This window comes from Meles meles, chromosome X, assembly GCF_922984935.1.
Source record: "Meles meles chromosome X, mMelMel3.1 paternal haplotype, whole genome shotgun sequence".
In the NCBI taxonomy this organism is placed as follows: domain Eukaryota; kingdom Metazoa; phylum Chordata; class Mammalia; order Carnivora; family Mustelidae; genus Meles; species Meles meles.
The window spans coordinates 1,974,479-2,001,376 of record NC_060087.1 but is presented as its reverse complement, the minus strand read 5'-3'; the positions used below and the strand labels follow the sequence as shown (position 1 = coordinate 2,001,376).

Below are 26,898 nucleotides of genomic sequence, written 5' to 3'. Positions count from 1 at the left end.
AAGTGATGCCCCCCAGAACCCATCAACTCAAAAGGTTCTTTATTCATTCAAGTAGTACCTTTCCCAGACCTCTGCATGGCCAGTGGGCTTTCTTTCTTCCTTGGAAAGGGAGAGCCCCTGCAGATGAGAGGTGTCGCTCATTCCCAGGGTTGGTGGTGTGTGTAGGTCTGCTGCCCGGATGCCACATGTTCCGGTGGCTTTCCTGGGGTGCTGTGTGGATCTCCTTCACACTCCACTGAGAATGGCGACCCTCCAGCCCATCTGCTGTGACGTCTGTGTGACTGGGTGTATGCAACCAGGTCCCTCCGTGTGTTGTGAAGTCACCTTGGGTGACCACTCTGGTTGGTCGGGTGGCCTCACCAACTTTCTAATTCTGTTTTTTTTTTTTGTTTTATATGAATATTTTAATGGTAATGATACCATGTAAAATTCACTATCCTAACCAATTTTGAGTGCACACTTCAGTGGCCTTAAATAAGTACACTTTTGTGTGACCATCACACGTGGAATGGATAAGACTATATTTTATCTTCTTGTGAGTTTGCTTAGAGAAACAAAGTACCAGAGATGGGACGGCTTCAACAATAGACATTTATTCTGTCTCTCTCAGTCCTGGAGGCCGGAAGTTCTAGATTTGCCTTCCTCCAACCCTTCTCCGTCGGCCCAAACTGAAACCGCACACCCATTTAGAAGTCACTTCTGGAGAGACTGGTGTCCTAGAAGCTTTTTTCTGTGTCTGTAGCTCATCCGTGTTTCATGACTTGCCTTTCTTACACTTTGGCTCCTGGGGGCTGGTCCCCCCATTCTTGCTCGGGAACAGGGGTCTGAGCAGTAGAGAACCAACGCAGTGTATAGGGTTGGTGCTCAGCTTCTTGGATTGAGTGATTGGGATGGAAACCCTGCCTCTTGGCCTCTCTGGCTCCGATCTCGCTGAATGGAGCATGGTTTCATGATGCCTGTGGACCTGGCTCTGCATCCCGCCGTGTGCCCCGCACAGTCTTTGAGGCGGCGTCCATGAAGGGCTCAGACTCTCCGTGGTGGAGGTGGTCCTTGTCCTCATACCTGGGCAGGTGCGTGTTGTGTTTTATTGCATCCTTTGAGGAGGACTGTGGAGCTTCAGCCTGGAGCACCTGTGTCTTCTGTCCTCTGTGCGTTAGCCAGGAAGTAAGCACGGCTCACCAAAGCAGGCAGCGGTGATCGTCATCGTCACCATCGTCATCATCGTTATCATCATCATCATGATGACCACCCATTTCCAAGCATAGTGGAGGGTCATCATTTCGGGGATGGGTGGTGGTGACATTGGCCTGGATTTGGAGCTTCTTCCGTTCAGTACACGTGTGGTCTCTGGCCAGGCTCGTCTTGAGGCTGCTGAGAGCCTCGTCTTGAGGCTGCTGAGAGCCGTCACCCTCTGCCCCACCCCTGCACAGGACACCTCTGTGTGATAGCTCTGGGGTTAGGGAATCGGGGCACAGGGCAGGGTCCCAGAGGCAGCCGCACTACTTGTTCTCCTTCTGTGATCTCATGGACCTTCTCCCCATATCACTGTTCTGCAGCTGCTCTAACAAATGACCCCATGCGTAGTGGCTCGGAATGCCACGCATTTTTTCAGTCCCTTGGCTCTGCAGGTTAGGGTGGTGGGTGGTAGTGGGTTCACATCAAGGGTCAGCAGGGCTGCGTTCCCTTCCAGAAACTCTGCGGGAGAGTCCGTTTCCCTGCTTCTTACAGCTTCTAGATGCCATCATCCTTTGGCTTATGATGCCTTCGTCCGTCCGCTCGGACCAGCTGAGTTGGGTCAGAACCTTCTCACGATGCTGTGTCTCTGTCTCTGGTCTTTCTCCCCTCCCTCTCTCGTAACCCTTGGAAGGACTCACCCGCATCACCAAGGATGTCTCCCTATTTCAAGTCAACTCTAAGCATCTTTAACACGTGGAAACTGGGTTTTCCCTTGAATTCAGTGTATGCACAGGAACTGGGGATTAGGATGTTGGCGCCTTTTTGGGGGAGGGGGTGTTATTCTGTCTACCTCCTGTCATGTGGTGTGTGTGCCTCGCCTTAGAAATGGCTTCTAAGGGCGCCTGGGTGGCTCAGTGGGTTAAAGCCTCTGCCTTCAGCTCAGGTCATGATCCCAGGGTCCTGGGATCAAGCCCCGCATCGGGCTCTCTGCTTAGCAGGGAGCCTGCTTCCCCCCTCTCTCTCTGCCTGCCTCTCTGCCTAGTTGTGATCTCTCTGTCAAATAAATAAATAAAATCTTAAAAAAAAAAAAGGAAATGGCTTCTAAGAGTGGGCTTCAGAGAGTGGGGTTGGGTGGGGTTGGGTGGGGTTGGGTGGCAGCTGTGCCCTGTCCCTCTGGGCTGACGTCTGCCAGCCGACAAACCACATTAACAGTAAAAAGCTTCCATTAGGAGGAGAGATGGTTGCTCTGATTAGCTATGCATGGGGCTCTAAGTTGTGTGTGTGTGTGAGAGACAGACAGACAGACAGAGACAGAGAGAGGTGGGAACACAAAGAGAATCCATTGTGTTAACTCACCAGCTTGGACCTGTCCCCTCCTGTACCTGGCTGGACCCTGACGAGGACCCATTGCCCCCTCTCTGGGACCTGTCCCTTTCACTGCGCACGCACAACCCGTTCTCACGTGACAAGGAGCCCTGGCGATGGGATGGCCCAAAGCTGGGATGAGACAGCCTTACCTTCCAGAAGATTGTGCCTGGCCCCAGATGCACAGTCAGGCAGGGGGCTCTGAACCAGGCACCAACTTTGGTAAACTTGGCCGGCTCTTTGTTCGGAGTGAGCTCGTGCGAGGATAATAAAACCAACCCAATGAGAGCTGCTAGGCAGCTAATTCCAGGAGCGTTCCCCTTGCTTCTCGCGGGTAGGGATCTCCGATTGTACGCTGGGCAGGGTGGACGGGATGGTACGCTCGGGCTTCACCGTTAGGGCGCGTAGAAGGAGTCCAGTGGCCTTTGGATGACATCTGAATGACACACAAAACGTGATAGATTACGTTGACACCAGTGCACTTGAGGTTGCCCGGTGACCTGTCCACGGATGGATCCCGAGTGTCCCGGGCTTGCTCCAGTGGAGAGCGCCCTGTGTCAAGGATGGAAGTGGGTGTGCGTTCCATGGCTCGCTCTTGCTCCCCGTGCTCCCCACGGAGGCCAAGTGGGGATATTTCAGGGTGGAGCCTGCTACAGTCCTCAGCATCCCAGGTCCCCATGTAGGAGTTTCCTGTAGGACACATCTGGGTAGTCCTTCCAGTCCCTTAGCTCAGCGCAGGTGTCCAGTGGACCCCGTCAACACCTCTTTGCGCCTTCCCACTCTGCTTGGTGCAGGCAGCCAGCCCAGGCTACGTCCTGGGTGCCCCGGGACTCTGCCTAACTGGACAGTTCCACATTTGAGAGACTCATGCACCTTGGGCACGGCGTGTTCCGTGTTGACCTTAGTTACCCCCTTTCCGTATGTGGAAATCCCTACTGGTTTCTCCAGGCAGTAACAGAAGAAGGCTCCCGTCCCACAGACTCCCTGATGCAGTGCACAAGGTCCCTCCCGGCAGCCACACCCAGCGTCACGAGAGCAGGTGTCCTGGGCAGGCACGAGAGTCCCTGCATTGAGGTGGTTGGTTTGCAGATGGTTCCGATGAAGCAGCTCATCGAGGAGGTTCACCGGGCAGCCTCCAGGGAGTTCTTCTGAAGTGGTTGACAATTAATTTGGTGGATGATTTCATCCCGCTGGATCATTATCTTGGGAGCCACTCCACAGAACAAAGGGCTGGGGCAGATGTGGGGCTGGGTGTGTCTGGTTAACAGCCGGGGCTCCGGAGAAAGAAGGTCTTTGTCATGCCCGGGGCCCCCTGGGGATCTGAACTGGGAGGGCAGCCAGAAGCGGGCGGGCTGTGCGGGCAGGCGTGCCCCTGCGTGCTCACATTGGAGGCGTGTCACTGGGCGGTGCCCGGTGACGATAGGGAGCCAGCCCGCCGGACGTTTGGGGACAACTCCCGAGGAGGAAATCATTCTGCAGAGATTGCACAATCCAGGAAGGGCACGAAGCAGCCAAACTGCCCAGATGGTCCTCTTCCCTGGGGCTGGATCCCAGTGTCTTTCCACCTTCAGAAAAAAGCAACGCGTGTAGGAAAATAAAATCAGGAATGACTCCCTATGCCTTGGTCACTGGGACATAGTTGTGGGGTGATATCACTTAAGAAGAGTTTTCTTCGCTACATTGTTGCACCATTCTGTGTTTTATTCTGATGACAGATACCGAAATGTCCATCGTCTGGATCTTTTCCAAGAACCAGTTTCTTTTCTTTGATTTTTTTTTTTTTTCTTCTTCGGTCGATTTTCTGTTCTTCATTTCACTAATTTCTTCTTTCATGTTTGGTCTTTCTTCTGCTTCCCGATTTGCTCGCTCTTCCCCTGACTTTTTTTCTTTCTACAGTGTCAGAAAAACACAGGTCGGCAGCCAAGGGATAGAGGCGCGTGTCCCCAGAACGCGCTGCATTTCAGGACAGCTGCTCTGAGTTCCGGGGCTTGTGGTCCTTTGAAAAGAAAATCTGAGGGCATCTGGGGGGTGGGGGCTCTGTCGGTGAAGCGGCTGCCTTCGGCTCAGGTCATGATCCTAGGGTCCTGGAATCGTGTCCCGCTTCAGGCTTCCATTGTTCCTCTGGAATGTTCCAGAAACGGTGTCACAGACCACAGTTGGGGTCCCAGACTCCTTAATTTATATTTTCTGCTGTTGAACTTCACATCCCAAAGTGGGGGGGGAGGAGTGTAGTTGTTCCCAACGGGTCGACGTTCACTGCCCCGCCATGATGGGGCTCGCGTGGGAACGTGCCTTAGGTCAAAATCGTGGTCTGTGGCTCCCGCAGGGCGAGAGTCAGGCCCGGGATGTAGCAGACGGACCCTTTCCTTGGTTGCTTGGTTCATGATGGGATCCCAACGTGTTTGCGGTCTACCTGGCTCGCCTGCATCTGGAGAAGGTGAAGAAGGATTGATTGTTACCCGAATCTAGGGACACGGGGGATAGTTTCCGATTTCTGTCTTGGACCCTCAGGTTCCTTCCTTCCTGAAGCCTCCTGGGGGATGATGAGGGAGCCCCGTAGTCATTGGGGAAGCGGGATTGAGCTATGGGAACTGGGGATGGGGAGGGAAGGGTGGAGGGAGATGGTTGGGGGCGAGCACATTTTCATCATGTTGTCCAGGGGCGCCTTTGATCCTAGAGGCTGTGGCTTGAAGTGGGAACCCTTAGCAGCAGTGAATGGAAGACTTTCTACATCTGGCTGTGATTTGTCCAAGAACATGTTCTTTGGCCAAGGCTTTTAGGATACCCGGATTTCGTACATGGCACTTCGCTGAGTTTGCAGAATGTTGCCATGAGCAAACTAGTTCATCCAACACCTCTTGAGTGAGCTCGTTGGTTGCATGATGGCTCGCTCCTATGAGCTCATCACCAACACCAAAGTAGTTCTCCAGGTGGGGTCTGGAGAGCCTTCTGGGGACTCCCTGAGTCAAGGGTCCTTTCATGGTACCATGAAGATATTTTTCATTCTTCTCTCTCTCTCTCTTTTTTGCCTGGGTTTGTGGCTGTTTCTGGAGGCTTCCCGACCTTGGACGGTATCACCTCTGACCATCAGCAGACTGTCCTTGTTCACTCTTGTGTTTTAGACATTTCTGCTTTGCTTGCTGACATGGTTACTATCTCCAGAGAGCAACTCCCACAAGCAAACAGATGTGTGTTATGGTCCCCGATCTGTTTCTGAAGGTCTTTGCCAAAGAATCTTGAGATCAGGGAGCTTGAAAACTCTTGTTTTAAACCAACGCCACCGTCTAAGAGGATCTTGATGGACCACTGACGGACTGATTGATGGTCCCTGTGTCCAGAGAGCCTTCAGGGAATGAAATGCCTCACTGTGCCCCAAGAACATGGCTTGAATTCTCGTTTTTCATCTTGCTCCACCCAAGTGAACGGGTGGCTTGGTTCAAAACCGAATGCTACCAATTGCATGGCTTCTTAGGAACTCTGGGTGTCCCCATCCCGATGTAGGTTTGGGTTGTGTTTGCAAAGGCATCATTTAGGCTGTTCTGCAAGTGGTAATTAGCATGTCCCCTGTGGAAGGAATTGCAGAGTTTATCTGGGGGATGTTAAAAGATAGGATGTAGTTTACATTTCCAAGAAGCTTACTAACACAGATAACTGAGAAAAGGTCAGTGTGTTCGGGGTTGTAATCAAGATGCCAAGAAGAAGCTGGGATCTGATAGCAGATGTTCAGGGCTGAGTAGGGTTTCGGGTAAACACAAGTATAGAGGAAGCATGTAGCCTCTCGGGCGCTCCAGGACCAGGTTCTCCTAATGCCTTTGCTCTCAGGGCCCCCAGCCTCCCTCACACATGGAAACTTTCTGAGTCACTCTTCCTGGTGTCCCTCTTCTTCTTCAGTGGGAAGAGACCGCAAACCCGGTGTTTATCAGGAGGTTACCCTGTGTGAGGCATGGAGATAAGTAAAGACATGTGATCCAAGGAAACGCAGATAATTCAGGGCACCTAAGAGAAGACTGATGAAAACAAAAAGAGGAACACAGGAGACCCTTTTAGAGTCCTGTTTTCAGGGAAATTGGAGAAGATACTGTTCCCATCAGCGAAAAGAGGATGTAACAGTGAAAGAGAAACCATTGTGAATGAGATTGCGGAAAGTTTAAATAATTGAACAAGAAAATTCCCCCAGATCAGAGGATGATCTTGGTCCTGCTTGCTTCATGCCCACTCACCGTGGAGGCGTTGGCTGCCAGAGGCACAGCTCTGATCTACACCTTGCTCTTGAGTGAGCATGGGGGGCATGTCTCTGAAGCAGTGTCTCTTGGGGGGTCCACGTCTCCCTGAAATCCAGGAAGCCCATTGTTGTACATTCCTGGGGCTCTTCTGACAAATCCCTGTGAACGTGGTGGCTTATAAGAACGTAAATTTATGCTCCCCCAGCTCTGGAGACCAGAGTCTGAGATCCAGGTGGGGCAGGACCAGAGATCCAGGTGGGGCAGGGCCACTGAGATCCAGGCGGGGCAGGGCATGTTCCTTCCCAAGACTCCAAGGAGAGTTCTTCCTGCCTCTTCCAGCTTCTGGGGTTCCAGGCATCCCTGGGCTGGTGGCTGCATCCTTCCATCTCTGCTTCCATCTTCATGTGGCTTCTTCTCTGTGTCTGTGTCTCTGCTCTTCTGTGTCTTACCGTTATCATTGGATTTAGGGCCATCCTGAAGCAGGATAACCTCTTCTTGAAATCTTTGACTTCATTACATCTGCAAAGACCCTGTTTCCAAATAATACCACATTCGCATGTACTAGGGACATGGACGTGGACCTGCCTCTCTGTGGGGGGAGACACAATTCAGCCCACGACACCCTTCATCCTCAACAGGTCCACAGGACGGTGCCACATGGAACTGTTGGACCTTCTTCCCCCAAACTAAACCACTCAGCAGATCCCTGCACCCCTGCCAGAGTTTCTGGTCAGATGAGCACAACTTCTCAGATGCTGACACAATGCCCTGGAGTCTTGTCCACCCTCCCTCTGCTGCCCACCCTCCCCCGCCCCCGCCATCTTCTTGGCTAAGCATCTCCCTGTCACCCCCGCTCTTCGCCCTTGGCTCTAGCCTCTGTCCTGATTGGTATCACAGCCCCCACACTGCCCTGGCTCTTCCTGTGGCTTTTGTCACAACAGGGACATCTTTAAAACAAAACAAAAGCACACAGAATGCAAAGCCACACACATAGGCACTTCCTGTCATCGGGTGATTTCCTGCTGCCCTTGGCATGAAGAGCTCACTCAAGGGGTCTCACAGTCCCTCCCTTCTCTTGCTGTGCTCCCTAGTGCTCCTCCAATATCCCAGTACTCTCTGTGGCTCCCGCCTCATTCTCTTTGCTTCTTCCCAATCACCCTCCAACGTAGTGTTCAGTCTGCTCCACTTTGCAGTTTCATTAGAAACTTCCTCAAAAGGAAATGTCTGGGGCACCCCGGGGGGCTCAGTTGGATAACCCTCTGCCTTCAGCTCGTGTCATGATCCCAGGGTCCTGGGATCGAGCCCTGCATTGGGCTCCCTGCTCAGCAGGGAGTGTGTGCTCCCTCTACCCTTCCCTGTGCTTATGGTCTCTCTCAGACACATACTCGCTCTCTCAAATAAAATCTTAAAAAAAAAAAAAGTCTTTTCTAACCCTTAAACCAAAGTGAGGTCCATTTGTTTCTTCCTCTACACACCTGTCTTACCGAGTCATCAAACCTGAGCAAGCTCATTAAACCCAAATGAGCTCATCGGTGTTGTTACAGCTATTAGAATTGGTGGTTACTGTCCACCTTTCTAGCCTGATTGTAACTAACCCCAGTGAACACGGGAACCAGACGTAAGTTGTTCTTGCTGCTTCGCAGTCGTATAGAGCACCTGACACAGTCAGATGCCAATGGCGGGGGAAAGAATGTCAAACCTCATTATGTGGACTGGGGTTTTTTTTTTTTCTTTTTTAAAGATTTTATTTATTTATTTGACAGAGATCACAAGTAGGCAGAGAGGCAGGCAGAGAGAGAGAGGAGGAAGCAGGCCTCCTGCCGAGCAGAGAGCCCGATGCGGGGCTCGATCCCAGGACCCCGAGATCATGACCCGAGCTGAAGGCAGCGGCTTAACCCACTGAGCCACCCAGGTGCCCCGTGGACTGGGTTTTTGTTCAGAAAGTGAGGTTATATCCTTGGGATGAGTATTTTCACTCCATGGACTGCCTAACTCATTTGTGGTCAACGATGGAGTTTTCTAAATACTTCTAACCTGTAGTTAACCCTTGATAACAAGAACTGAGCATGAACCCAATGGTAGAACTTTAAAGCTGTCCAGTATGGCAGCCATTAGCCCCATGGAACATGGTAAGAGTCTTGTCTCATTAGCCAGTCGTATTTCAGATCCTCAGGAAACCCCCTGTCAGTGCGTGCCTACTGCAGCAGACAGCAGGATGGACAAGGTTCCTGCCCCACGGAAAGTTCTACTGGGCAGCGGGTCTTAACGGGGGACAATTCTGCCCCTACTGGGCACTTTGCAGTGTCTCAGCTGCAGTTTGGGGGGCTGAGATGTGGGCATCGGATGGAGGAAGCTGCCTTAGTGAGACAGATTCTCTCTCTGATTTGTCTGTCCATCCATCCATCCCCTCTTCCATCCATCTATCCGTCTGTCCATCCAACCATCCATCCATCCATCCATTTATACATCATTGATCCATTTATCCATCCGTTCATCCATCCATCCATCCATCCATCCATCCATCCACCCATCTATATATCCATCCATCCATCCATTCATCTGTCCGTATATCCATCCATCCATTCATCTGTCCGTATATCCATCCATCCATTCATCCATCCATCTATCCATCCATCCATCCATTCATCCATCCGTATATCCATCCATCCATTCATCCATCCGTATATCCGTCCGTCCATCCATCCATCCATTTATCCATTATTGATCCATTTATCCATCCGACCATTATCCATCCGTCCATTCATCCATCTGTCCATCCATCCATCCGTCCTTCCATCCACCATGGATTCATTTATCCATCTGCCCATCATCCATCTATCTGTCCATCTATCCATCCATCCATCTGTCCGTCCGTCCGTCCATCCACCCATCCACCCATCCATCCATTTATCCATCATTGATCCTTTTATCCATCTGTCCATCATCCATCCACCTACCCATCATCTGTCTATCCTCTATCGTCTATCAGTCCTTTGTCATCGGGCTGTGTATCTATCCTTAGCAATCACTTGGCAGTGGTTTTTAACCAGTGGTGTTTCTGCTTCTCTGTGGACACTTGACAAGGTCAGGGGACAATTTTGTTTGTCACAACAGGGTGTAGGGTTGCTGTAGGCATGTGGTGGGTGGAGACCAGAGATGCTGACGCCCCGCCCCGGAGAGTCATGCAGTCCCAAATGTCCACAGTGTACTGAGGTTGAGAAACCCTGATCTAAAGGGTGGTAGTACATTTTGGGGCATTTCAGGGGGTGACTGTGACATTCATCCCATCCTGGATGCACCATAGGGCTGCATCTATAACCTGCCTAGCTTTTAAATTGGGAACGTGTGAAGACCCACCTTTGTTCTTCTTGGTGAAGATTCACCCGAGTGACATTCAGAGCTCAGAGCTGCAGATACCGTGCTTATAGGAACACCACAGCCGAGCCAGGAATTCCAGGCATTTCCCTTGTGAGACATTTGCTCCTGTTGGGGGTGGGTGGAAACTTCCTGTGTTTTTTTTCTTCCTGATTATCCATTCTGTATCTCTGATAGGGGAGAGGTAATTTAGTAAATAACTTGTCAGTAGCAGAATTGTGCTTCCTAAATGGCTGTTCTATTTTTATCTTTTGAAATAGGACAGTGTGAAATCGAATGTCACTTGACTCAGCAAAATTTTGAGGGAGTTACTTGTTTAAAAAAAAAAAACAAAGCCATCTAGATGAGCAAACTCACACAATCCCCTGCCCCTCCCACCCAGGGCTGAGTTGAATTAGTCCAGCTTTTTTGCCTGATCTTTGAAGTAAATATTCCAAGTTAAAAAAAAAAAAGAATCTTCATGAGGTTATCCAAAACACACTTCTTTTCTGTAACTTTTGCTTATGGAGGTACAACTCACAGGCCATATGATTCACCCTTTCAAAGTGTCTGGTTCTGTGTTTTAAGTTCAGTCACAGAATTAACACACATTTTTTTTAAGGGCCTTATCCCCATAAAACAGAAGTCTGATTATACTTGTGTACAACAAGAATTTTATTTTATTTTATTTTTTTAAAGATTTTATTTATTTATTTGACAGACAGAGTGAGAGAGAGAGTACAAGCAGGCAGAGCAGCAGAGGGAGAGGGAGAAGCAGACTCCCCACTGAGCAGGGAGCCTGATGTGGGGCTTGATCCCAGGACCCTGGGAGCATGACCTGAGGTGAAGGCAGTCGCTTAACCCACTGAGCCACCTCGGTGCCCACAAAATAATTTAAAAAATGGGTTTATGAAGGAGGATTGCATGTATTAGATATTATTTCATATATTGTAGCTTATAACCTTTTCTGAGATTACCAGGAGGGGGAAATGCCAAAAAAACCCTCAAAAAACCCCCAAAACCAAAAAACAAAACCAAACAGGAGAGTTTTACAATGATAAATTGATGTACTGTGTTATAGTAGCAGACTCTTAACACCCTGGGTTTGAACAGGGAGGGGTCACTTACACACAATTTTTATTATTTTATTTTATTTTTATTATTATTTTTTACAATAAATGCAGTATGGTACTGTAAATGTATTTCCCATAGCATTTTATCAATCACGTTTTCTTTTCTGTAGCTCACTTTATTGTAAAAATACAGTAAATAATGCATAGAACATGCACGCTTTGTGGGAGTCAGTTGTCCTGAGGCAGGCTTCTGGTCAACAGTGTTCTACAGTGGTTCCGTTTTGGGGCAGTCAGAAGTTACACGAGGACTGTTTGGCTGCCTGGGGGTCGGCACTGCTAATCCCCACGTTCCTGAAGGGTCAGCTGTCTAGGTCACTCACGGAGTCCAAGAGCCTTCCTGCTGGGTACCAGTCTTGCTGAATTCCTTTAGACCACATCGAGCACCTGCTGAATGAAGGCTGTGTCATTTTCCACCAAGTCATGGACTGTTGGTGCATATGGGGCCATGGGGGGGAGGAGGACAGGGAGATGTACGATCCTCAGACAATCTTGGATCTGAAGCACGGTGCAAACCCTTCAGTAGCTTCTTGGGGGGTGCCACCCGGGAAGGATTGTGGTCAGTACTGCTCACTGTAGACCCCCTCTCTCACCCTCTGTACCTTGATATACCACACCAAGTTGAAGGAGAAGGAAGGAATGTTCCCTGGAAATGCAGGGCAGGGCACAGTGGTTGGCCAACCAACGGGCAGGGCTGGGGGGGTGCTCTGTTCACTTCTGAGGACACCCCCTTTGAAGCATGTTTCTCTGTGGTATGCATAGGGAAATCATGCACCTCAACATTTCCTTCCCACATCTCTGCAGCCCTGCTAGGAAGCTGTCCTGTAGATTTCCCATCCACCACTGGCCTATTGGCCATCCCCCCATTTCAGGGGCACAGGGTCTCCTGCACCCTCCTTTCCTCCCCTGGAACGTGCCTGCCCTGTTTCCTTAGCATCTGGGATGCCCGTGGGATAGGGCACAGAGTGTCCTGATTGAGGAGACACTGCATTTTAGGACACAAAAGCAGGATGGGGGTGATGGTGAGCTACATGGGTCTTTAACTCAGGCACGGCTGTGCCGTCCCTCCCGCGTGTCAGGAGCGACTCTCACTTCCCTTCCTATCAGTCGCAGCTGGTGTTTTTAAGTGCTGTCGTCCGTATGTTACTGTTCTACTCACGCATGGCATGCTGGGCGTAGGCTCTTCCAGGATGGGGGGTGGACACGGGCTTGGTCTTGCGCTGGTTTCTTGTTTTTTTTTTCTCTCTGTGCGTGAAGCTTTCAAGAGTAGTTTTGAGCGTCCCAACATTGTGTGTCCTATTATTATGTGAAGCAGGAAGTTAAGTGTTAATGCCAAGTGGGTTTTGATGAACTTCTATTTTCTATTTGGGGAATATGCTTAAAAAGTGAATTAGTATCTGTCTGTCTATTTATAAGCTGGTGTCTTTCTGTCCATCTGTCCATCCATCCATCCATCTCTTACCTATCTCATTTATGTTCTCTGTCATCTATCAGTGTATGTATCAACCACCTGTTTATTTGTCTATCTCTCTGTTTATCTATTAGCTGTCTAATCATTCTGTCTCTCCATCCATCCACCCCATCCATCCATTATTGATCTCATCTATCTTACTTATATCAACCATCTGTCAATTATCTGCCTATGATCTGTGTGTCTGTCTGTGCTGATCTATGAGCTCCTATTATCTTCTCCTTCATGCTTCTGTCCATCCACTATCTGTCTTATTTATCTTTTCCATCAGTCAGTGTCATTGTCCATCCATCCACCCACCCCTGTATTCATCTGTCTGTCCATCCATCCATCCATCCATCTAACCATCCATCATCCACCCATCCATCTATCCCTCCATCATCCATCCATCCATCCAACCATCCATCCATCATCCATCCATCCATCCATCCATCTAGCCATCCATCCATCCATCATCCATCCATCATCCACCCATCCATCATCCACCCATCCATCTATCCCTCCATCATCCTTCCATCCATCCATCCAACCATCCATCCATCATCCATCCATCATCCACCCATCCATCTATCCCTCCATCATCCATCCATCCATCCATCTAGCCATCCATCCATCCATCATCCATCCATCATCCACCCATCCATCATCCACCCATCCATCTATCCCTCTATCATCCTTCCATCCATCCATCCAACCAACCATCCATTCATCCATCATCCACCCATCCATCTATCCCTCCATCATCCATCCCTCCATCCCTCCATCATCCATCCATCCATCCATCCATCCCTCCATCATCCATCCATCCATCCATCATCCATCCATCCATCCATCCATCATCCATCCATCCATCCATCATCCATCCATCCATCATCCATCCATCCATCCATCTACCCATTATCTATCACATGACTCTGCATCTCTCCATCTTTAACTCCTTTTGTGACTCTTCTTGCCCTGGCATCAGGGAACACATTTCTCTGTTACCCAGACAGAGTTAATTCCATGGCACAGAATAAAGCCCTATTGTCAAAGCCAGATTAAATAAATAAATGAAGTGACATTTAGTTTTGGGTGTGGCTTTGGGGAGGAGGTAGGAGTCCTGAATACAGACACATTCAAATCAAACCCAGTATCCATGTCTGTCTTTGTGTTTACTTTTTCTTTTTTCTTTTTTTTTTTTTTAAGCAGGCACCACGCCCAGCGTGGAGCCCAATGTAGGGCTTGAACTCATGACCCTGAGATCCTGACCTGAGCTGAAATCAGGAGTCAGACACTTAACTGACTGAACCACCCAGGCACCTCCGTCTTTGTCTTTGTTTAAATAGAAATGCCTTTGTAATTTTTTGTGTACATGTGAATACTTTTATGTAATTGCAGCTGGTAGTGGTTCACCCTGACCTGTCTGGGGCTGGCTGACAGGGGTTCTTAGTTGGGATCAATTGCTACCTTTTCGTTATTCTTCTCGTTCTTTTCCACAGCGTGTAAGCAGCGAGGTCATGGATTAGGTATTTAAACTCCTGTGCTGAGTTTGAATGCTCTTTTGGACCTGTGGTGTGTTGTGGTTCTTGTGTGTCTGTTTGATTATGAGCTCCTTGGGAACTAAGAGCATGTCCCGTTTGTAGTTGTACGTTTATAGTGGAAGACCTCATGGGGCACCCATCTGTGGGGAAACTCTGCTTGAATGGAGGCCAGCAAGAGGCACGGTTCTGTCTCTGGGAGTGTGTGGTGTCAGTGGGGACAGGATTTCATTTCATGTGGGGACAGGATTTCATTTCATTCTCGTTTCTTCATTTTCGCAGTTACCAGCAGTCAGGCTCAGGGCCACGGGCTAGGATGGACCCATCAATTAGTGGCAGTTGCTTAAAAACTTACAGGGACGGCAGGAAGAACATCACGAGGAGTCTTTTATAGGAAACTACAGGAAATGCCTCTTTTTGCTGCTGTCAAAAAACAGTGAAGTCCTTGAACTGAATTTAGCAGTAGACTAAATGTGTGGTGGGGGAAAAAAAAAAGTAAAATAAAAGTTAAAAAAAAAAATAAAGTAACCTAAAAGGAACTATCCAAGAGGGAAAGATTCATAGCAGCTGGCTCAGGATGCTGTCCCTCCTAATTTTTTTGTTTGTTTCTTTGTTTTTATTGTAGCAAAGGAAGGTACACTCAGATAAGAGAGAAGGCGGCAGGTGACCTGCTCCAGTCACCTCTGACAGTCACTGGACTTCCAGCTAATCAGATGAAACAGATGTTCTTGGAGCAAGAGACTCTACGGATTCCTTTTGCAAAATATCTGTAGTCAGATCCTGCATCTGTGGCCTTAGGCAATAGGATTTCTTTCTTTCCTTTTTTTAAAGATTCAATTTATTTATTTTTTTAGATAGTGTACATGAGTGGAGAGAAGGGCAGAGGGAGACAGAGAGAGAAACCTAAGCAGACTGTGTGCTAAGCGCAGAGCCTGATGTGATGTGAGACCTCACCACCCTGAGATTAAGACTTGAGTTGAAACCAAAAATTGGGTCCTTAATGGACTGAGCCATCCTGGTACCATGTAATAGGGCTTTTTGAAGATGATAGCATAGGATTCCCATCTAGGGTATAATGATCGAGATGACTTTTTCTAAAACTGTTTAAGTGAAATATGTGACTGTTCATAATTTAAGACTCACAAGATGGGGCGCCTGGGTGGCTCAGTGGGTTAAGCCGCTGCCTTTGGCTCAGGTCATGATCTTGGGGTCTTCCATAATCAAAGGACATCCATGAAACTAGGAACTGGCTTCTCTTGATCCTGTTAACACCCATCTGGACCTTACTTGGATTACAGTGGAGGTACTTTTTTCTTTTTACAAATGTATGGAGATGCTTTAAATGCTCTGTGGTGCATTCTCTGTGAAATCTGAGGTATTTAGGGCCAAAGGTGTTCATGCCATACAGGAACATAAGACCAAGATGCCACTCTGGGATCAAATCTTCTCCTCTCTCCTGCTTCTCAGTCTATGTGGGTTCCTCTGACTTTGCCCACATTTGCAAAAGGACCTCTGTTGGTTTAGGCAAGAGATATTCTGCTGCTCCTTCCATTAAATGGATTCGTCCATTGGCGTATCCATGAATTCATTCATCTGCACATTTATCCAACTAACATATGCTCAGGGATTAATCACACAGGTATGGAAAACATGAGCCTACTGCCACAAGTTACAGTTCAATCCCAACATGCACCCCCCCCACCCCCCCGAATGGCGGTCTCTGGTACTTTGGAAGTTGGTGTGTTAACTGGAGCATTTTTATCATGGCTAAACTTACAGTAACATTTTCCCTGTGATTCTCTAAGTAAGAGCGCTTCTCACACCCTGGGCATTTCTAGATCTTGTTGGTCCTTCATAGTTCTGGTTGGTCCTCCCAGTGCCACGGGTAGTCTTTGGTGACTTGATTTCCCAGGTGGACTTTCATTGCCCGATATTACAGACATGGTGTAGAGAATCTGCCTCAGAAGGTGGGCAACCCCATAGCATCTCTTTTCAGATGACATTTCTTCAGCTGCATGTTTGCGGAAACTTCTTCAGATATAGGTTTTGCACATGTCAGACTTCGGAATAAGGATAACGTGGGAGTGGGAATATCAACCCTTCTCTTGTTCTCCCTGTAGCAGTAGATTTGTCCCTAGTCCCCATAGTCTGGTCTAGGATCCTTTCCGCATGGGGTATGTTCTGTCATTCAGTCAATGGTTGATAGATATCTGCATCTAGTACCACAAAGAATAAGGAGTAGAAACAAATGCCAGTTGTGTTTAATGGAGCTTACTTAAAAACAAAATGAAACAACAACAACAAAAAAAACCTATCTCACCCCAAATTTTTTGGGTGGGGGGGATGGTTAATGTTCTTGATATAATATACACACAACAACATTCATGCATTTTAAGTGTCTTCATTGATGTCTTGTTGACAAATGCATAGAGTTACATAACCACCATCACATAGGACATTTACAAAGTTGACTTCATTTTACGCTGATGGAAAATTCATTTATTTCCTCGACTGAGATGCCGTGTGATGGGCTCTGCATGTGTTATTTTATTAAAGTCTGTTGGGTGTAAAGACTTTTTCTTTCCAGTTTTATTGAGATATTATTGACAGCATTGTGTGAGTATAAGGTATAAGGTATACAGCATAATGACTAGACAAATACTTATTTTAAAATGATTACCTCAATGTAGTTGACATCCATCTCCTCATGTAGTTAAAAAAAATTCTTTTTCTAGTTTGAGGACTTGTAGGCTACTCTCTTAGCAGCTTTGACATATACCAGGTTGTATGGTAACGTCCCGGGACTTAGTTATCTTACAACTGGAAATCTGTACCTTTTGTACAAATTTGTACCTTTTGACCATCTCCATCCAATCTCTGTACTCCCATACCCCACCTCCAATAACCCCAAACTCCAAAAACCCTGAACTCTTTTCTATGAGTTTTTTTTTCCTTTTTAGAATCCACATATAAGTGAGATCATTCTCTTTTTTGCCTTTGACTTATTTCACTTGGCATAACGTCCTCAAGGTCCATCCATGTTATTGCAAATGGCAGGAACCTTCCTTCCTTCCTTTCTTTCTTTTAAAATCCTTTTTTTTTTAAGATTTTATTTATTTGAGAGAGAGGCAGTGAGAGAGTGCATGAGCGAGGAGAAGGTCAGAGGGAGAAGCAGACTCCCCATGGAGCTGGGAGCCCGATGCGGGACTCGATCCTGGGACTCCGGGATCATGACCTGAGCTGAAAGCAGTCGTCCAACCAACTGATCCACCCAGGTGTCCCTCTTTCTCTTTTAATGGCTGACTGCTATTCCATGTGTATCTTACTGGGCAGGGGCAAATCTATGGCCATCCTTACCTGCAACAAAGCTAAAAAAATGGACTTTTCTACTTTCTGAAGGGAGTTATTGAGACCTCGGGGTATATACTGGTGAGCCTCCCAACGCCAAGTGGCGAAATCTCTGCCCATTTTCTTTCCACCACGTTCATGCCTTACAACCAACACCATTAATGTTGTTTTGTGTTCTGTGCATTTAAGCTGGCCAAACTGAAAATTGTAGAGAGCTAGTTTCATCCACCTTGAACGAGACTCCTGGCCTGTGTGGTCCGGTCACCTGACTATGGCATCCAGGGACTCCCGCATCCCCTGGGGTAGCTCAGGCTCCGGCTGCCTGAGTGCATTAGTAACCCGTTTGGAGTTCTGTGTGCTTTCAGCTGACCCTGCTCAGACAGAGCTTGAAAGACGTTGCCTACAGCATCGTTGTTTCCACGTTGCCGTGGAAAAATCTGAGTCATAGTTGGTGTTGTCTTTCACGTAGGCACAGGGAACGTCCAGATGCAGGTCAGACACTAGGGCTGAAAACGCAAAATATGATCTAGTAAATGGAACCCAGTGATGAAGGGGCTCCTTCCCCGGGGGTGGTGGAGAAAGGTGATCAGGAGGAACGGTACCGGAGAGAGAAAGGAGGGGGAAGCCACATGGCCTTCTTTCGACCACAAGAATGTGACAACATGGCAGACTTTCAGGTTGCCCTGTGCTCTGTCCTGTCCGAGAGAGGGACCGTAGAAGCCCAGGGATTCCTATGTTTGCCCCAGTTCACAGATCAAATAAAGGGCAAACCTTTCAGCAGGTGCTGGTGTCCCCCCGCATTGTGTGCACCTAACCCAACGGAAACCTCAGTGTCTGCCTAAATACCCCTAAGCTTTGCCGGTTCCCCCTCATTACAGCCTCCGCCGCCATAGCTCGCCCCACCCCGCCTCCCAACTGGGACTCAATTCCACAGCATCTCACCCCACGCGACTGCCTTACCCTGTTTCATTTCCGTGTTCACTTCCCAGTGACCTTCCAGTGAGCACATGCCTCATCATTTGCTGCTGCTTACACAACACTTGCTTTCCTGGGTTTTCACCACTCCCTCTCTGCTCCTCCTAGGGTAAAATATTCATGATCGGAAACTCTGTGTAAAAGCCAAGGTTACTCATCGTGGGCCCCGCCCCCCCGCCACCAAGGAGGCAAGGAGATTTATTTCACAACCCGGCAATTCTCATTTGTAGAAAACGCTAAAACAAAATGTTTTTGCTTGAGTGTGACTCTGTGCTATTGCTCATGTTGCCGTATGTAGGTCCAAACCCTGTGCAAGGAGAAAGGATGTCCGCCGCGGTGTGGTTGTGTTGGGAGGGAGGAGAGCGTCCTTTTGTCTTCCCCACAGATCTAACTGGTTCCTTTCTCCCTCTTAGTGAGGTTAATTGGCATTTTTCTAACCAGAGACCATTCCTGTTCACCGTTTTCCATGCTTTCTTCCTCAGAAAGACCCCTTCCTGTGCCTCATTGCTTAGACACACAGTGATGGAAAACCCAGCTGACATGGATAAGCTCACTGGGCACCTGGGATCCCAACACTCACACGTACCGGTTTCCATTTTTCTGCCCCTCTACTTTACCTTTGCTCTAGTCACAGAAAGAATTCGTTTGGATCTTTGATCTCAGGTTTCCATTAAGTGATTGCCCACCGGTATGAGGGGTGGACACCATGCCCCACACTGAGGCTCTGAGGAGCTGGACAGCCTGCCGGTAGAGAAAGAAGGTGCATTTGGGTTGGAAATGTCCCACCAGGGTACAAAACAGGGTTGGATTTCCTTGCATAGTTGTATTTTAAAATTTCACCCCAATCTCAGCCCTTTCTCCCTTTATATGCTACCTGAGTACCCATCCGTTCCCATATCATGTTGGTATCCATCCCATCTTCCAGTCCTTAGCAAATTCTAAAATAAAGACCAAGCGCTTTGAGCAGGCATTAATTAACGTGTTCAAGAGCCTTCTTCATGAGCATTGCATGCCTGATACCTTTGCCTATATCTAGAAATCCCAAAGACAAACACCACAACACGTCTTTGTCATACTGCTGCATTCCACCTGTCCTGTGTAAGTGTGTGCGTATGTGCGTAGTCTCCACAACGGCCCGTATGTAGAGGGGATGCCAGCTTTCCCTCCAATGCAAGAACATTGCAGAGGCAGGTCTTTGTCAACCTGCCTTCGACATGTCTTTGTCAACGTGTCTGTTGTACATGCCCTCATCTGAAAGTTCCAGAATGGAGCTTCTTGGAAATACTCTCACCTGCCGTATACCAGGGTTGGCAGCTGCAGAAGCTGATGGAGTCTCTTAAGGTCCTGATGCAGCCTGGTGTGCTGTCTCCCCTTCCAGGCACCGGGACGTTTGGACGGGTGCAGCTGGTCAAGGACAAGACGGCCAAGCATTTCTTTGCTCTGAAGGTCATGAGCATCCCCGACGTCATCCGCCTAAAGCAGGAGCAACATGTACACAACGAGAAGTCGGTGCTGAAGGAAGTCAGCCACCCCTTCCTGGTCAAGCTGTGAGTCCCTCCCCACTGCCTTCTCTGGGTCCTCACCCTCTCTGAGATGCCGGGCCGGGGGTGGGTGTGTGGAATGAGGTCACAGCTGGCCCTTTGGCCGGCTGGGACCAGAGCCTCTGCCTGGGCCTTGCTCCCATCCTGGGTGAGCACTAGGAGTGTGGGTCATCCCACCAGACACTCCAATCTTCTCATCCCTTTCTGGGTCACCGTCATCAGCTCAGCCTCATTCATGCGGGCCACTCCTTGGGTTTCTTGAGGATAACTATATCTCCATTTAGACGCACCACAAATGTGTCCAGTTGAGGGTGCCCTGCACTGAACAAATAAATCCCCGTCCTCCCACACTGTTTCCTAATACAGGATAAGACCATTTGGCACCCAGGTGCCAGAGGTGGGAGGCCCAGATAGCGCTCTCTTTCCCCATCCACGGCGTGGGTGCCTTTCAACTGGGATCCATGTCTCCCTTCCGCCATCTTCTTCTTGTTCCTTCTCATTCCCACCCCGCAGCCCCTGCCTGAGCTGGGGCCCCCATCTCTGCCCTGATGTTTGATACTGACCTCTCTCCTGGTGTTGCCCTAGCATTCTTCCTTCCTTCCAAGGCATTATTCATCTTCCAGCCATGGTGGTCCTCCCCAGATGCCTGTCTGTTGACCTTCGTTGGTACCTACAGGTCCACGGGGAATAGTGACCCCAGAATCTGACCCCAGCCACTTAGGGCTCATCGTGGACTGACCTCTGGATTTACCTTCTGCTTGCTATCTCTTTCCCTCCACCCTGCCACCCGTGGTCCCATCTCGGAAAGCCACCTGCAGTAGACGGGGGCAGGTGCTATCCTGGTGGACACTCCCTGTCTCTGGCGGGCCACCTCTCCCCTACAATGCTTCGTTTCTGTGTGTCTCCCCACAAAGCATCCCTCCCCCTGGACCAACTCCTGTCTTTCTTCTCTGATACACCTGTCCTCACACAGGGACAGCCCTTAGTCATGGCTCTGGAACGTCTCCCGTGCACGCAGACTCCGGGAAGGACGCCTGTAAATGCACAGCTGCCCCAGCCCCCCATCCTCCAAGCCCAAAGCGACGTGTGGCCCAGAGTCCCGACTCTGTTGCATGTTTAATGAGGAGGAGAAATGAATAGGCTGAATTTTTTTTTTTTGGTTTTACTTTCCTTTTATGGAGCTGCGGGTGATCTTGTGCCGATAAAGAGGGGTCAGGTGCGTCTCAGGGTTTCAAGTCCTGGAAACAAAAATAGCCAGTGATTCGGGGACTCAGCGTTGCTTGCTTGCCGCGTGTGAATTCTCCCATCCGGTCCACGGTGGAACAGCTGTTAGAAAAACGAGTGCGTTAGATCTTCCTCTGGAATTAAGGAAGCGTCTAGTTATATCTCTTGGAGGAACTAAAGTTGTGGTTCTAGGGAGGATCATTAGCTCGCTAGGGTTTTAAATAAATATCTTCTGTGGGAGACCTGGACTCTGTTATGATATTGCCAGATTGCCGTCACATGTCTCGGGCTTCCTTCCCAAGGCAGAGAGTCTCAAGCCAACCACTTCGCGGTTGAGAAGACACAACGACCATGTGTTGACACATGATGGACTCTGGATGGGCTTTGTGATTCGAAAACTGGAGTGCAGGTCACAGTCAAAGGTCGTCTTCTTATATGTCAAGTTCAGTGAAGGGTGTGGGTGAGGAGGAGGGATATTTCCTCATCATTAAATCAACATGGAATTTGAGGAACAATCTGATAGTCTTCTCAGAGGGGTTATCCTCAAAGGTTCTGGCAAAATGTGGTAGGACCTCATTTAAAAATCTGTCTACCGATCCTGATCAGTTTTTGGTCCCCCCCCCGCCCCCGCAGTACTGAGATAGTGCACAAAACGAGACACGTTGTCGTGTCTGCTGTCCTGAAATGCTCAGATTCTGGAGAGATTATTATCAACAACAGATCCTTTGAAGATCTAAAGTGATATGAAGTGATATACATTTCCAGGTGACCGTTACCTAAAAATGATGGAAAATGAGTTTGTCCACTTGGGCTGCCATAACTCAATACGATGGAGTTGGGGGCTTAAACAACACACGTTTATTTCCCATAGTCCTGGAGGCTGGGAGTCAGAGATCCAGATGGGTTCGAGGCTGGTTCCCCCTGACGCCTCTCTCCTGGGCGTGTAGACCCTGTGTTCTCCCTGTGTCCCCACATGGTCGTCCCTCTTTGCGTGTCTTTGTCATCTCCTTCTTTTCTTCTGCTTTTTCTTCTTCTTCTTCTTCTTGTCTTCATCTTCGTCGTCTTCGTCTTCATCTTCTTATTCTTGTCTTCATCTTCGTCTTCTTCTTCGTCTTCTTCTTCTTCTTCTTCTTCTTCTTCTTGTCTTCATCGTCTTCTTCATCTTCTTCTTCTTGTCTTCATCTTCATCTTCTTCGTCTTCTTCTTCTTTAAGCTTTTATTTATTTGTTTGAGAGAGAGACAGCACAAGCAGAGGGAGAGGCAAAGGGAGAGTCCTGTGGGATCATGGTGTACCCTACTGACTTAATCCCCTCGTTAAAGACCCCATATCCAAGTACAGTCCCATTCTGAGGTCCTGGGGTGAGGGCTTCAACATGTCAGTTTGGGGGGAGGGGATTTAATTCCAATATAACACCTACTTAATGACTTGCCAAGAGTAGACCTCTCAGTGCACGTGGACCATATTAACGATATTCTTCTAGAGCTTGCTTTTTTCTGTGCATTCTCACTGGAGTGACCAGGTCTGTCTACACATTGTGTTTGAGTTGAGCTAGTGAAATCAGGCTCTGGAAATTCTCTGAACATAGCACGGAGAGCGTGCTGTGGATGGGATCCACGTTTCTGGATGGGAGCCACAGAGTGTCCAGGACCACGTGATGAGGGACACGTACTAGTGGGGAGAGACCATCAGTGAAGAATGTATTTAGTCCCCCAGCTGCGCAGTTTGTCTTGTGAATGGAGGTCACTTCGCCCAACATCCTGCTTCCCAAACTGTCTGAAAACATGGAATGGGTTTTGATTGCATTTCTTGAGGCCACGTGGAATGCTGTTCATTCCGAGTATCAAGCTGGTTATTTGGGCTTTGAAGTTGGGGTTGAGTGACTTGGCAAGTCTGCCGGTGGTGTTGTCCAAGCTCAGTATGGGAACCACCCCTCTCGTATTTTTGAGAAGATGTCAGGGGATTCATTAAATGTGCATTTGAGAACACATTCTGTTCGGGGATAAAGTTGTTCCAAAGGCCAGCTCAGCCCACGGCGATAATTTTAGAAGAGATGAGTAACTTACTTTCTGGGGTGCAAAATCCAGATTTCCGTGGGACAGAGGCTTGGGGTCTGCCCAAACACCAGCCTCCCATGTCTGCACCTTGACCTTTGGGGGCATAGAAATTGCTGGTGTCCTAGAGTCGTTTGACCCCAGAATAGGGTTTTCTGCCTTGGCACCATTGGCATCGGGGAACCAGATCATTCTCTGTGGTGGGCTGCTCTGTGTAATGTAGGAGAGTTAATAGCCTACCCGCACTCCCCCAACTCAGGCCAGTGCATGCCAGGGAAGTCTTGCACACCGGACATGTAGAGAGGAACCATCCCCAGACCCTCCTTTCCTGTCTCTCCTGTGAGCATGTGTCCTGCTTGCCTGTCTCCTGCAAGAACCCAAAGCCACAGAGTTCGGATCTCACTGTCTGCACAGAAAGGTGTCAGCATGTGGCAGGTGTTCCAACTCAAGGATGCCGAGTGCAGGGATGGCGAGGGAACGCCCTGCGTAGAGTACACACCACGCTCCAGACAAGGAGAACAAAGAGATGGAGTTTCCAGAGCAGACTCCCGTGATTATAGGGGCTGCCGGGTCTGAAATCCATGGGATTGGCTGGGTGATGTGAAACAAAGGTAAGAGCCGATGTTTCCGTCTTAAATCTGAACTCTGCACAGCCACCAGGGAAGCTGCTGACTCAGGCACAATTTCTTTTTTTTTTATTTTTTTTAAAGATTTTATTTATTCATTTGACAGAGAGAGAGATCACAAGTAGGCAGAGAGGCAGGCAGAGAGAGAGGAAGGGAAGCAGGCTCCCTGCGGAGCAGAGAGCCCCATGTGGGGCTCGATCCCAGGACCCTGAGATCATGACCTGAGTCAGGCACAATTTCTATATAGCCCTCCAGTCCAGAGGCAAAATTCCCTCTTTCATGGGAAACCTCACATTTTTTTGGTTCTTTTTAAAACTATTTTATTTATTAACAGAGGGAGCAACAGAGCACAAGGGGAGAGTGTGGGAAGAAGAGAGAGATAAGAAACAGACTCCCCGCTGAGCAGGGAGTCTGACGTGGGGCTTGATCCTAGCATCCTGGGATCGTGACCTGAGCCAAAGGCAGACACTCAAGCGACTGAGCTGCTCAGGCACCCACACTTTTTTCCCCGTAAAGCTGTCAGCTGATTAGATGAGGCCCACCCATATTATGGAGAGTCATGTACGTCTCCTCATGTCACTTGACAGTACATGTTAATCACATCAGGACCAAAAAATGTCTACACAGCAACATCAAGATTCCTGTTAGATCACATGTCTGGGCACCAGGGCCTCTTGGAATTGATCCACTAAACTAGCCATCACAAAGGGCAAAAACAAGAAAGCTTGAGCAGAAGAGCAGAGCCATTCCCTCATAGGGCATTTGAAGTGTCCACTGTAGCAGACGGGTCGGGCGCCGCTCACCCAGACTGGATAAGGAAATAGGACACGTTACCTACAACCACAGAGTCCAGATCTGGAGCAACACTGTGGGGAGAAACCCTGTTGCACACTCCTCCCATCTCTGGCCTCCAGGGACCATGTTCTCATGGAAGTCCGTGTAGATTCCCAAACCTTTGCTTACACTTGCACAGGACTGGGGGGGTTTATCCTCTTCTGTCCTCCCGGAAGGCGGTTCCTCCATCTTTCCTCCCTGGGCAGTGTCTTTCAGGCCCTTTTCCGTGTACCTCTGGGTGACAAGGGCTTATTCTTGTCACTGCCTTGTCTTGGACGTCTCGTGGTCAACTATGTTGATGCCGCAATCTTGATCGAACCCTGTGCACCATGGGTTGGTTGGTCCCCATTGACTCAGAGTGGCTGAAGGAGGTCAAGGACAGGTTCACCTGTCCCAGGAACTACCTCGCAACCCCCCACACCTCTGTCTGACCTCCTCCCGGGTCCTGCTTCATGTCTGGTTCCAGTCCCTCCCCCATCTCAGCCCTCTCTTATTTCTCCTTTCTCCTAACTGTGCCAGGTTGGTTTTCGTTTGTTTTTCCAAGATCAGAAAATAACCACGTGTCTCCTGGATGCTTGTGACTGGTTGTTCCCATCATTCTGAAGGACGTAGGATAGTGTTTCTTGACCAGCAGCTTGTTCCCCTTCAGTGTTTGCATGTGTGCTTGTAAACTCTGGAGATGGAGATGGCTTTGCTTGCAACCAGCTGTTCCCATGTGGTGACCGCTCTTTGGGAAACGGGTGCCTTGTGCCTTTTGCTAAGGTGTCCCCCACCGCCCTGCCCATGGTGTGACCAGGTGATAGACTTTCAAAGCAGAGCCCAGTGACTTTACCTTGGGTCTTGGTGAATGGTGGCGGTGGCCCCTCTTTCTGAGTGGCGAAGATGTGGGACCACTATCGCTGGCCGCCGAGCAGCGACATTTGGCACGGGACCTCTTGGTGTGCTCTGGGCGTGCTGTGCCGCCTGCCGTGGGGTGGAATCAGTCAGGCTTCTGGTGCAGATAATGATAGTCGTGGATGGTGATCGTGCTTTACCAGGGCTATTCCAGAAGCCTGCTTGTCGTGGTAGCGTGATCTCCGTTGGGATGGGAAGAATGATTCGCACACCTCCATGGCTCCGGCCACTTTTACCTCTTCTTACCATGCGTTCCAGCGCTCGGGCTTTACCTAATGGAAGTTGTTGCTTCCAGATTTCTCATCCTGGGTGCTCCTGACATCTGGGGGTGGATGTCTCTGTGACGTGGGGCATCCCAGGCATTGTAGGACACTCAGTAGCATCCCTGGTCTCCACCCTTAGGTGCCAGGACTTCTGTCCTTTCCCATTTTTGACCATCCACATAGCTCTGAACACTTCCAGCGATCCCTTGGGGGGACAGAGCTGTGCCAGCTGAAAAAGCCAATGATGAAGACAGAGATGCACCCAGTAAGTGGGCGTGCATGGGGTCCCACTCTCCCTTTCTGGACCCAGCCGCTGAGCCAAGAGTTCCATCACTGCGTCCGCGGTGACTAGCCGGTGGACCCCATCACAGCTCCTAACCTAGTGCGCCTCATTGCATGTGAGCAGAGCCAGGCTAGGGCTGATGCTGCCTAAAGCAAGGATCTCTCCGTGTCCACCAGCTTGGGTCTGCTCTCCGTGTCCCTTAGTCTGCAGTCCAGTAGTTGGCAAAGCTGTTCCCCCGTTGCCCTTGTAGTCACAGGGGAAAGAAGACCATGTTCTGACTCTCTGTGCACTTCTGTCCATTTGAAGCTTAAAAATGCTGACCATGTGTCTTTGAGTTTTGGAGGTGCTGGGGGAGCTGGAATGGCAGCATCTGCCAGTGAGCAGTGGGGAGAAGTGGGTGGGAAACAGGGCAGCCTGTGCGCCGTGGGGGTGCAGGTGGGAACGTGGGAGCCCCGGTGCGTTTGCTGGGCTCCTGTGCGCTCGCCGGGGGCAGGAGTTCCCAGAAGCATGAGGAGGAGGACACGCTGTCCCCAGCTGGTCCAGTAATATACTAGGGATGGCGTATTCCCGGCAGGACAGGTGGGACGTGAAGTGGAGCCTGTTTACAGAGCGGCAAGAG

The 26,898-nt window shown here is 49.3% G+C and overlaps 1 protein-coding gene across 2 annotated transcripts in view; it reads left to right on the top strand.

Moving 5' to 3' along the window:
- The window catches only part of PRKX (protein kinase X-linked), a 77,335-nt gene that overhangs the window by 9,024 nt on the left and 41,413 nt on the right, over positions 1-26,898 (top strand). For both annotated transcript variants that reach the window (XM_045995293.1, XM_045995292.1), the window contains exon 2: positions 19,941-20,109. In XM_045995293.1, the coding sequence (XP_045851249.1) occupies positions 19,941-20,109 (169 nt within the window). The remainder of the gene's footprint in view (positions 1-19,940; positions 20,110-26,898) is intronic.